The sequence below is a fragment of the Delphinus delphis genome, chromosome 8 (genome assembly GCF_949987515.2).
Source record: "Delphinus delphis chromosome 8, mDelDel1.2, whole genome shotgun sequence".
In the NCBI taxonomy this organism is placed as follows: domain Eukaryota; kingdom Metazoa; phylum Chordata; class Mammalia; order Artiodactyla; family Delphinidae; genus Delphinus; species Delphinus delphis.
In genome coordinates this window covers 110,120,875-110,132,973 of record NC_082690.1, presented here as the reverse complement: position 1 = coordinate 110,132,973, position 12,099 = coordinate 110,120,875, and the positions used below count along the sequence as shown (strand labels likewise).

Here is a 12,099-nt window from a genome sequence, read left to right as displayed (position 1 = left end):
CCAGGTGGGCATGAAGCCTCAGCTGCATGCCTGCAGCCTTGAAATTGGGGCAGGGCGAGGTCCAAATCACAGCCCTGGTCCTGGGCTGGGCCACAGGCTCCCAGCTCAGAGAGCTGTGGCTGGGATGGGAGAGCTCTGCCGGTCAGAACCTGGGGGGCTCTGAGGCTTGGGTGCAGCCACGTGTATTGAGGAACAGGGGACGGGACAGCCTAGATCACAGGGGTCTTCGTGCTTAGTTTGGGGGCGGGCAACTTTGGGATGGACTCAGCCTTCTCCTGGGGTGGCCCCTGAGCCGGGCCTGGCATTCCCCACTTCCTTTGGGGCCGACAGTAGGGGACGTGAAGTCCTGAGTGCAAGGAGCAAGGAAACCACCAAGCGCACAGCTTATGGGAGTAACCAGGAGCCGGTACTTCCTGCCTGAGCTGCAGCAGGGATGGGAGTGGCTGCACGGGCCTGGTGGCAAAAGGGATCTGGCCCTGGCTTCCTCTGTGGAGCCCCCAGCCCATCCCCTCACCTGTCCACACGCCTGCCTGACCTGTGACTCCAGATAGGGCCAAGCACAGGCCACACAGGGTGCAGCCTGGAGTGCACGGGCCAGTAAGGCCTTGCCCTGGGTGGGAGGACTGGGGACTGTCCGAGGGGCCTGCTCCCTTCACCTGTAGCCCCCACCTGTGCTCCAGAGGATTGGATGGGCCGCTGGGCACCAGCCCTGAGCCTTAGCACGGCGTCATCTCCCAAGCTGAGCACGTAGGCCAGCAGAGGGCAAGGCCAGGTGCTATCCAGGGACCACCCTACACACACAGGGGAAAGGGGAGGACCAGCCCATGCCCTTCCTAGTGTCGTGGGCTTCCCCACTCCCCAAAGGGCGGCAGACATAGAACTGGGCGTACTTAAGCCCCCTGGTCTCCGTGTCTGTTTTCAGGGAACACCCGTTCCTTCTGAAGTCACTGGCAGGGACCTGCCCCTGGCCTGAGGCTGCCTCTGAGGATGCTGACAGCCCTCTTCTCCAGCTCAGAGAGGGTCCTCAGGCAGAACCTTCCTCTGAGGCTGTTCCAGGTGAACAAAATTCCACACCCCCCGAAAGTTGCCAGAAGTGCTTCAGATCACTAAGCAAATCCTTGAGTTGCTGAAAAGTTTACTTTTGAGTTTTAAACTGTACTTTGAAAACAATGATGTGAAATGTGCTGAGGCGAGGAAAGGCCCAGCTCCCATCAAACCAGTGGATGGCAGGGCAGGACCCTGCCTGCTGTGAGTACCAGGCAGCTATCCTCACTGTCGCTCCGCAGGGCCAGACTGGGTTGGGGGGAAGGCACTGGTGCCCCGACTGGCCTCAGAGTTCCTGCTTGCCCCCCGCCCCGCACAGCAGGGCCCTCCAGGGCTGGCTGAGAACACCAGGGTTCACAGACGGCTGCCCAGAGTAAGTCATCACCCAGTGGCAGCAAATCAGCTCTGCTGGTTCTCAGCCCCAAAGCCACCAACAGCCTCCCTGCCACCTGCAGAACCTGGCCCTGCCAAGCCTGCTGGGTGTGACACTCAGCACACCACATCGACCATCAGTTAGGACAGGGTCCCTCCAAAGGGGAGTCCGAGTCCACACAAGGCCCCGACTAAGCCTACCTCCCCCCAGGCTGCCCCAGCCATCAGCCCCCACCACCTGGGAGAGGGGACAGAGCCTGCTGCTGGCCTCCTGGCGTCTGCAGGCCCAGAGGCTGCTCTGGGCCGGCTCCACAACCATAGGATTTTCACGGTGAACTCAAGAATCCCTAACAGGAAAGCGGGCCTCCAGGAGCCCCCGCCCCTGGGAGGGTGTGTCAGGGGTGCCACAAAAGGGTCTTCAGAGCCCCGCCTCCCTTAGCGGCCTCGCCGAAGTGGCAGAGTGCACAGAAAAGTCAAATCTGTCACCACTGTCCTCAAGGAAGTCCTCAGAGGTAGCCCTCAAGAGGCTGGTTCTGGAGGTCCTTGTTCCAACGTCCAAGGCTCGAACCCCGGCACCCGTGCCTGCCCGGGACTGCCTTAAGCTTGGCGACATCGGGAAGGCCGTCCCAGGAACCCTGCACATCCTGACACCCTGAGACACACAAGGGAAAGAGAGTTCCCTCCAAGAGGGCATCTGGTCCAACCTGAGCCTCCTCGTGCGGAGGACAGCGAAGTTCCCTGAATGCCCCCCGTTTTCCCTCAGCCCACTGCTGGTCGCAGAAAAGCACACCCAGTCCACGGGGCGCCTTTGCCCACCACCCGCCTTGGCGCGCGCCCTCTGACCCGATGTGGCCGTCCCCTGCCCTGCAGGGTCACAGAGGGGACGGGGCGGTCGCGCAGCCCAGAGACAGATCAGCCGCTGTCACACGCACAGTGGGTCCGGAGCAGCGCAGTGTGCGGTGGGCAGTGGCTGCCCTGCGCCTGGAGGGACCGCCGTGCGGGCGGAAGGGTCGTCCCGAGCCCCCGACCCTTCCCTCCCCTCCAACTTGGCTGTCCGATCCCGCTGCCCTTGCCCGGTCCGAGCTCCCGCCCGCCGGCCTGGGACCCCTCGCGCGTCACCTGCGACCCCGACACGGGGCCGTCGCCGGCTTTCTGCCCAACTTCGGCGGCGGCCGCGGCCCCCTCGCGCCCCCGCCGGCTCCGCGCTCCGCGCCCGGCCCGTATGCAAATGTACAGGTCCCGCAGCCAATGGCCGGCCGAGCCGGGCCCGCCCTGCCGCGCCGCAGCCACTGTGTGAGAGCCGGGGACGGGACGCCACGCCCACCGTCGCGCGGCGCCTCGCGGGCGCGGCCGGCGCGTTCCTCTCCGCACGTCGGCCTCTGGGCGGGGCCGCCACCTGCCGGGCGGGGCCAGCGGGCGCCGCGTCGCCGCCTGGCGCCCGGGGCAGCTCCCCCGCCGGCCGGTGCGGTTGGTACGACCCGAGGCGCTACCCACGCCGGCCCCGGCGGTGGAACAGCCCGGGCGCTTCAGCACCCCCGGCCCGCGCGAGCCGGGCCCCTCCCCGGGAAGGCCGGGCTCCGGCACACGTAAACCGGCCCGTGCCCTCGCGACCACCTACTGGCTGCGCCTCCTGCACCCACTCCGGGGCGGCCTGGCTGGCGTTGAGGGGGCTCCGCTTCTGCCTGGTTTGACCCGCGACACCCGCGGGCCGGCCCTGGGGACTCCTGGTCACTCCTGTCCGGAGGGGCCACGGCACGGAGCGCAGGGCCCTCGGCAGCTTGCCCCCGTCCTCTGACCTGTCCTGTCCGAGCATTGAAAATTGTAGAAACCAAGGGAACGGAGCGTTTCAGACCTGGAGTCATCCATTTCTGGTGTAGCCCCAAGGTGGCAGCCAGGGGAGTCGTGGCCCTGGCCCCTTCTCTTCACACTCCCCTCGCAGCCTCCCTGAGGCAGAATCATGGGTCATCCGGACCCCTAATCAGGCAGAGAGGTGCCCGAGCCCCTCCTGTTCTCCACCATCCAGTCTGGAGAGTTAGGGTTAGGGTTAAGGTCCTCTTAAGACCTTTGTGTCCCCTCCAAAGTAAGCAAGAACTCTCCCGTTTGCCCACCTCCCTCAAGTCAACCAGAGTCTCTGGCACCTGCCTCAGAGCCTGGCCCTCCCTGGAGGACCCCATTCTCCCTGCTCCAGGCAGCTACAAAGGGCCCCTCTGCCCCCGACTTGGCCCAGGGACAGTACCTCCCCAGCATCAGCCACCCTGGCTGCTCTCCTGCAGCCCTCCTGCCCCCCGGCTCACTACCCCACTCTTGTCCTCCCCGGAGCCCACATAAGCCTGGGCTGGAGCCCACCAGTTGCCACAAAACCAGTGTGGGCCCCTCCTGCACTCTTCCCACCATCTTGGTCATTTCATTTCTTCCTTCAAAAGTGTTGCCCAGGTGGCCGAGTGTGGGCCTCCAGGGAGACATCTGACCCTGCCTGGGACCTTGGGAGCATGAAGCCTGAGTATAGAAGTTCAAGTGCAGGGTGTTGGGTGTGGCCCCCTGTGGGCAGGGCCTGCACCTTCAGGACTGGGCGTGATTGGGGCGGGCAGACAGGCAGAGGTTTGGAGGGGAGAAGTCTGGGATTCGGGGACAGGGACAGGCCAGAAATCAGGGTGACTCCCAGTTCCTGCCTTGCCCTGCTGGAACGACCTCCAGCAGTGCCCCCTCAGTCCTGCTGGTTCCAAATGCACCCTTTATCACCCTCTGAAGTGTACTGAATGGTGGTACCTCAAAAAGTTATGTTATATCCAAATGCCTAGACCCTGTGAATGTTACCTTACTTGGAAAAAGGGTCTTTGCAGCTTGATGAGGTCATCCTGGATTATCTGAGTGGGTCCTAAATCCAAAGACAAGTGTGCTTTTAAGAAAGGTACAGGCACACAGGGAGGAAGGCCATACGAAGACCGAGGCAGAGATTGGGGTGATGCTGCCATAAGCCACGGAAGACTGAAGGACCAAAAACCAGAAGCGGAGACAGAGGATTCCCTCTACAGATTTCAGAGAAAGCACAGCTGTCAACCTAGATTTTGGACTTCTGGCCTCCTGGACTGTGAGAGAAGAAATTTGTGGTTTTAAGCCCCCCAGTCTGTGGTCATTTGTTGTGGCTGCCCTAGGACACTGATACGCCTGCCTTCCTAAGTTAGGGATCACAGCCCTGCCTGTTTCCTTTCCCCGGCTCTGGCCCTGTGTGTTTGTGCAGGACTGATGGCAGGGGACGGGGCTGACCTGGGCTGGACAGAACCAAGGGAGCTCCCTGTCCAGCTCCACCCTCCTGTGCACACGAGGAGAGGAGCATGCATCCTGTGTCTGGGCCTGCCTGGGCCTGCGAGGGGCAGGAGTAGGGTGTGCCAGCATGCACCATGGCCCAGTGAGGGCTGCAAGGTACAGGTTTTTCTCTCTCTCTCTCTTTTTTTATTTATTTGTTTTTGGCTGCGTTGGGTCTTCGTTGCTGCGTGCGTGCTTTCTCTAGTTGTGGCGAGTGGGGGTTACTCTTCGTTGCGGTGTGCGGTCTTCTCATTGCGGTGGCTTCTCTTGTTGCGGAGCATGGCCTCTAGGCGTGCAGGCTTCAGTAGTTGTGGCACGCGGGCTCAGTAGTTGTGGTGCATGGACTTAGTTGCTCCGCGGCATGTGGGATCTTCCCAGACCAGGGCTTGAACCCGTGTCCCCTGCATTGGCAGGCGGATTCTTAACCACTGCGCCACCAGGGAAGCCCTGCATGTGTTTATTATGACAATCTTCCAGCAGGCCCCAAGAGCAGCTGCAGATGAGGGTAGGAGGGGCTGATCCCGCTCCAAGGGGGCTCCAGGCTGCTTGTCCAATTCCTTCCCAGGAGCTTTAGTGGCGTGCTCCCACCCACCCAGATTTGGGATCCTCTGCTGGGCGGTGTCCTCATATCTAGTGGTCTTTGGCAGGTAGGCATGTGTGTGCAGAAGGGCCGACACTGGCTGAGACCAAGCTGAGAGGGAGGGGAAGGTGTCTGGTGCAGGGTGTTTAGCATGCTGGACCCCACCCATCCAGCCCTCCACATCACTATTTTATAGCCAACGAGGCACAGAGGGATTGGGAAACTCTTCCGAGGTCACAAGATCCATACTTACGCTGAGAGCTAAAGTGTCCGGATTTGGGTACCTGGCCTGGGTGACACCCAAGAGGTACTATGCTGTGCCAGCGCCACACACACACACACACACACACACACACACACACACACACACGCCCACAGAGAAGATTCCCTCCAGAGTCCCTCACCTCTCTGGCACCATCCATTCTTCCTTTCTGCAAAGTCCCTTCCGAATCCTGTAAGCACGCGGGTTATTTCTCCCCTCGTAAAAAGAAAAAACAAAACAACCTTCTCTCGGTGGCCTTCTTTCCAGCTGCCTCCACTTTTGTTTCCCGCTTGGTGCTCGCCGGCCGTCACTCAGCTCGCCTTCTCGTTAAACCGCCTCCAGCTGCCCCGCCCCCCAGCGCTGCTATCCTCCGGGTCACCGGTGACTCCCACCTCGCTCCACACAGGCGTCCTCCTGGATGCGCCTTCTTCCCCTGGCTTCCAGGAACCCTTCCTGGTTTCCCCTTTTACCTGGCATCTCACATCCAACTCCTCAACAACCGCGCCCCCCTCGCTTCTGTCTTCATAATCTACCAGGAGCGGATCGTTTCCCGCACCTGCGCTGCCCCACCCCAGCCGGCACCACGGGGGTCCCTGAAGGGGGGTTGGCCAAAGAGGCCTCCCCACTGGTCCCCCGGGCCCGCCCCCGCTGCTCCATTCTGTTCACCCGCTGCCGCCCGGGGGATCCTATCAGCCAGCGCCTGTCACCCTGCTCAGGACCCTCCCGTGCCGCTCCCCGCCCGGGCCCACTTCGCGGGCCTCCCTTCTGTGGTCCCGGCAGCTTCTCCGAGCTCTCCCCACGGCTGCTCCCTCCGCCATCACGTCTCACCCGCTAACTACCACTGGCCAGTCCTCCTGCCTCCGGAGCCCCGGACTCTGCCCTTTTTAGCAGAGCACGAATCAGCTTCTCACACACCACGCGGCGCAGTGATTCGCAACGTTCATTGTTTATTGTGTCTGGACAAGATGGGACACGGGACTGGGGAATCGTCCTCGCTGTGCTCAGCGCCTGGCGGAGCCCGAGCAGAGGGTCCATCAGTGTTTGGTCGGAGTGAACGGACGGCACAAAGCTGCTCGTCCCTGGAGCGCCACCAGGCCGTCCCGGCACGGCTCTCCGCAGCTCACGCTTGACATCTGAGGGATGGGAGGGGGGTGGCGGGAGGGCGGGGCGGGGGCGCCGCGTGGAGCCGGACCCGGGTTGGGGGCGGGGCCATCGCACGGGGCGGGACCCTGGCTGGGGGCGGGACCCTAGGTGTGCCAGGCTTCCGCTCCCATTCGCCCTGGGCGACGGGCGGAGGGTCGGACTGTGCCAGCTTCCCGACGGAGGGGCAGTCCCATAACAGCCCAAAGGCAGGAACTTAGAAACCTCAAGTTCTTCCAAGCAGCTTGTCTCTTTGGACTGTGATAACGCATTAAACAGTGTTTCCAAAGCTTCGAGATCCCCAAGCTCAGGGAGCGGCTCTCTCTTCCACCTCAGGCCTTTCTTCCCCTCCCTGGTCCCAGTGGTTCCCGCCAAGGGCGGGGTGGAAGGACCCCGGAAGCCGGCTCCATGCACTTCCGGGTCGAGGAGCGCGCGGCGGCGGCGGCGGCGGCGGCGGCGGCGGCGGCGGCGGCGGCGGCGTTGTTGTTGTTGTTGTTGTTGTTGTTGTTGTTGGCGTTCGGGCCTAGTCGTGGTTCTCGTTCGGGCGGCGGCTGCGGCAGTGGCGGCGAGCGCCCGGTAGCGGCCGGCGGGGCGCGAGGTTCCGGGTACGTGCTGGGCCGCAGCTTCCCGGGTGTCTGTTGCGCCCCGGCCGGAGGGCCGCCCCGGGCGCCTCGCGCTTTGTCTGCGGCCTGCCCAGCGGTGCGAGGCCTGCGCCGCACTGGCCCCGGGCTGGCGGGCGGCGGTGACCGCCTGCGGGCGCGGGAGGCCTCGCGCAGAGGCTGGGAGGCCCCGGGCTTGCAGGCGGGTTTCCGGGGGGGCGCCTTCCTAGAGCGAAGTGTGACCGTTTGCTAACTCGTTTCCAGCTCCTGGTCATCTTTGCTTTCATTGGCTTCGCCAGTGTTTCGACAGGCCTGTTTGGTTGACGGGATGGTTTCCCGTTCTTTAACTCACGTAGTCTTCACAGCAGTTTTTCGGGACTAGGTATTGGCCTTCCTGTTTTACATACATAGAATGGAGCCCGTAGAGGTTAAGTAACTTGCCAACGTCACACAGCTCCTGAGTGCGGAGCCAGGGCACTGTGTTAACCCTAGCCCTGATTCCTGGCCCATGTTTTTTTTTTTTTAATAACAAGGATTGTTTTACATTCTTGTCAACTCTGGCTTTTATATACTTATCTTGTTTCTGCAGCAGCAGCAGCAAGATGGTAGTCAGCCTGTGAGCCACATTTTGGCCAGTGGTCACTTGGACAGACCTGAGGCTGAAGTGAGGTTTGACTTGGGACATAGCACACCTTCCCTCTCCCTGGACCACTCAGTATTTTTTCTTAGGAGAAGAACGTTGTGTCAGAATGACAACAGCTGGTTCCTTTTTTTGCGCTAGGCTGGTGGCAAGGCCGTGACAGGGCCAGCCTGGCTTTGGTTCTCTTAGCAGCCTCCCAGCATGGACTCTTGGTGTCTGTCTCAGCCCTGCCAAGACCTTGCTGGGCCCTAGCTTTTTGACTTCCGTTGCAGTTTACAGTTTCGAGGTCTTGTATCCTCTGTGGCAGACGATGAATGAAAGTTGAGAGTTGGCCCCGTATGAGACGTTGGACCGGGCAGGCTTGCTCAGGGCCTGGTGATGGGCAGTCAGGTTCTGGTCCTGGCATAGCTGCCGGTGACCATACCGGAAGGTCTTTTGGTTCCTTAGTGATGGTTGGGATTGCAGGTGCTTTGAGTCCCTGAATTTGAAAAGAGAGGGAAATACTCTTTCTGGTTTAAATTTTTCCCCAGGTTCCCTTAAATCTGAAGGCTCGGCAGGAGCACCACAGTGCTGCGGGCGCTGCCGAAGGCGGCCAGCAGCCGGGGGGCTGTGGGCTTTCCCGCAGAAAGGGCTTCCTGGCCATTGGTCTGGGACATATGAGCAGAGGTGGGGATGGTGGATCTGAGCAGGCGTGTCTGAGCTGGGGCTGCTGGTGGGGCCAGTAGGTGCTAAGCCAGGGTCCCACTCGCACAGTGTTCTGAGTGCAGGGTTCCTTACAGAGGAAGGGGGGGGCCGGGGCTTGCTAACGGTGGTCTCTTCCTTCGTGGTCGCACAGCGCTTGCCCTGGAAAGCACCTTCAGAGGCTAGCCGGCTCTTTTCCCTGGGCGCTGCCAGAAGTTACTGTGTACGATGATGCAGGAAGGGAGGGCTGTCGGGAGGCCTGGAGGTTCTCCTCGCAGCTGTGATGGAGAAGCACAGGGCTCTCGGGACTGATCCCCACAGGTGCAGGGACACGGGGAGTCAGTCATCCTGATTCCAGAGTTGGTGTCTCAGGCAAGCCAGACCCCATCGTGGCCGCACTGACCTCCTACAGCTCTCTGAGCCAGGCCCTGCCACTGCCCCTGGCAGGCAGGCCTAGGTCTCAGTCACCAAGGGAGAGGCCAGGGGTTATTTGTTTGTGCTTTTGACCTTTTGCGTGTGAACTGTCCCTGGCTGTGCTCTGTCGTCTCTTTGGGGGGTTACATTTTCTGATTTTTTTCCTCGGTAGGTTCCTGGGTGTGAGTATTTACCTCCTTCATAGGCTGTGCTTCTCCAGGGCAGGACCCGTGCTGCACACAGTAGGGGCAGGGTAAGTATGAGAGCAGGTGTCCCAGAATGACAGCTATAGCCAGAGGATAATAGGTCTTCTTACCTGCAATGGGCTGCAGCCATCATGCTCAGGGGAAAGGTGGACGGACAGTGGCACCATGGTCTGTGCGTCTCCAGCAGAAGACATGGTCAGGACGTGGGTACAGGACAGGGAAGGTCCCTGCTGTGTTGCTGACTCACCAAGAAGTGGGGTGCAGACCCTTAAGTTGAGTAGGACTGTTGCTGATTTTCTTAACCTTGGCATGTTAGGTAGAAGAAAGGTGGTGGCTTTCAGGGGTTAAAAATTTCAGTTGCCTGCTTGCAGTAGAAGCATCATGTGGCAGTTCCATGACATTAACATGCCCTCACTATTTTAGAAAGCGTCCTCCCAGAATCGGACTTTGTATGGGAAGTGAGGCGTTCTGGGGTCTGAACCTGGCCTCAGCCCCATCAGGGGATCATTCTTTGGGAGCATCTGTACAATGGTGGTAGTGACAGCCCGTTCCCTTGTTTCTGTGATGCATGTGTCATACACAGTGTGTGGCCCACAGCCCACGGGAGAGAAGCCTGCATGTAGGATCCAGGAATGAGAGCCTTTCCTGGCTTCTGGGCACGCTGCTGTCAGCCTAACCCCCTGCGCCTGGTTCTTGCTTTGTGCCTCTGCCTTCCGGTCTTTCCTGTGACCCCTTTCCTTTGACCATGTAGACTGGACTTGGTTGGAAGCACACTGTGCCACCTGGATGGGGGCAGTGTTTCCTCACTGTGTGTCATTGAGGTGTTTCCTCTCGGGGTCACTTGGGAAGTGAGTAGCACTGATGGGAAAGGAGCCCGTATTTGGAGACCAAAGTCAGAGGCCCTGGTGTGGGAGGGTAATTGTGTCCCCCTATGTCTGTGAGGTCATTGGTCTAGATCTTCTGTGTTATCCTGGCAGTGGCCTTGCAGAGTAGGCACGACAGGCATCCCCACTTGGAGATCAGGAGCCCAAGAGCAGGTGGACTTGGCAGCCAAGAGGCAGAACCTGACCTCTGCTCCTTGTGGCCCCGTGCTGCCCCCGGGCAGTCAGGTGACTTGGCGGTGCCCTGTGGATGCACTGGGGCGAGGTCAGAGGAACGTCAGCTGGTACCTTGGCCTCCCAGCTATAGTCAGGTGCGTGGAGCCTGGGCTGGCCAGCCAGGGCTGAGAGGGAGGTGCCAGGGGAGTGCAGGGAGAGGGCCCTGCTTGGCACCGGGGCCTTCTGGTGACCATCCCCCGTTGAAAGCGCTGCTTTGCCTCAGCTTGTGATAAGCCATTTCCTTCAAGCCTGGCCTCGTGGTACCTGGGGAGTGTTGAGGTGTGGTAGGTGCCTGACTGAACAAGAAGGTGGCCAGTCTGAGGCTCAGTTAGGTTCGTTATAAGTTGGGATCTGACTTTGAACGTGGCTCTGTAGGTAGGAGCCAGTCTCTTTTGTGTGTATGCACAGTTTTGAGCGTATTATATCTCCTGTGCTACGGGTGGACACGTGTCACCAGGACGTGACGTGTAGAGAGTGACTATTGCTCTCGGCAGGGAGCTTTACGTAACGTTTGGGACAGCGGGAAATTACTTGACCCTGGTTTCTTTCAGAGCTGAACTCCAATGTCCAGCAATGGATGACGACAGCCTGGACGAGCTTGTGGACCGCAGCCCGGGGCCCGATGGCCACCCGAGACTCCGTCCTGCCGCCCTGACCAGCGATGCTGGTGAGCTGCCCTCCCGCCGCTCCACGCGGAGCTGGGGAGCAAGTGTTCATGCTTTGCTTTTCAAGTGCACAAGCGGCACATCGTTTGGTGTTTATTTTTAATGCAATCAATACAGATGTAAATTGAGCAAAAGATGCTGCTTTTCCCTCCCCACGTCCCCATGCGGCCCCGCCCCCCCATCCCCGGGGGCAGCGCTGGGCGCCCTGTGGGCAGGTGTCCTCTGAACACCTCTGTGCATCTTCCAACCTGCCTCAGCCATGACGCTGCCCCCCGGGCCTGTGTTTACCTGTCCATCTAGAAGACAGCAGTGATGCCCACAGTGGGGGCTCTGAGGACGACACGTGCACTGAGCACAGTGATGGCGACGACGACGAGGGGCACCTGGAAGACGGATCTGGTGAGAACGCTGACGTTCGAGCGGCCCCGCGTGTCCCCTCTCTCGTGACAGGGATTGCTGTTATAAAACGGCCTTGTTGAAGTTGCTGCCTTAACCGCGCTGGCCACCTGGGGCTGTGAGCACTGGGGGTGAGACTCCCTAGCACAGCAGTCTGGCAGTCCCCTGCAGTGGGTCTCGTCTTCAGCTGGGAAGCTGGCTCGCATTGATGTGGTTGGGCTGATGGCACAGTGGGTAGGTGTCTTCCTTGGTGGCGGCAGGAGGTTAAAATGCCTGAGAACAGGGAGCAGTGCGAAGGGCGTTGCCAGGGAGAACGCAGGACTGGACCTGCGGGCAGAGCAGGCCCCCAGCCCCTGCTGCAGGGCAGGGGTAGCATGAGCCGAGGTTTGCCGGGACCTAGGACCACCTGACCAGGGAGCCACCTGACCCCAGGGACCACCTGGGCAGGATGGCGGTGCCTCCTGTGGCTCCTTCTCTCGCTGTTGATGGAACCCCTGAGAGAACTGGCAGATGCACGGAATGACTTTATTAAGAAATTCCCAGGATGTTTACATCACTTGACGTTTGTGCCTCTGAACTCCTGCACGGGGAGATAGTGCCGCCTGAGGACCTCACGGCACCTCCTTCCCTGGCCTTCCCGGGCATCCTGGCTGGTACGTGTCCTGTGGGGTCCCCAGGCTGGACTGCCTTGTCCCAGCCC

The 12,099-nt window shown here is 60.7% G+C and overlaps 1 protein-coding gene across 6 annotated transcripts in view; it reads left to right on the top strand.

Moving 5' to 3' along the window:
• The first annotated feature begins 7,148 nt into the window (after positions 1 to 7,148).
• PHRF1 (PHD and ring finger domains 1) overlaps positions 7,149 to 12,099 on the top strand; it is a 28,253-nt gene continuing 23,302 nt past the window's right edge. For 4 of the 6 annotated variants that reach the window (XM_060019583.1, XM_060019585.1, XM_060019584.1 and 1 more), the window contains exons 1-4: positions 7,149 to 7,306; positions 9,208 to 9,288; positions 10,890 to 11,005; positions 11,304 to 11,402. In XM_060019583.1, coding sequence (XP_059875566.1) covers positions 10,912 to 11,005; positions 11,304 to 11,402 — 193 coding nt within the window. In that variant the 5' untranslated portion in view covers positions 7,149 to 7,306; positions 9,208 to 9,288; positions 10,890 to 10,911. Of the gene's footprint in view, positions 9,289 to 10,889; positions 11,006 to 11,303; positions 11,403 to 12,099 lie in introns of all 6 variants that reach the window. The other 2 variants (XM_060019586.1, XM_060019587.1) reach the window with 2 other exon arrangements.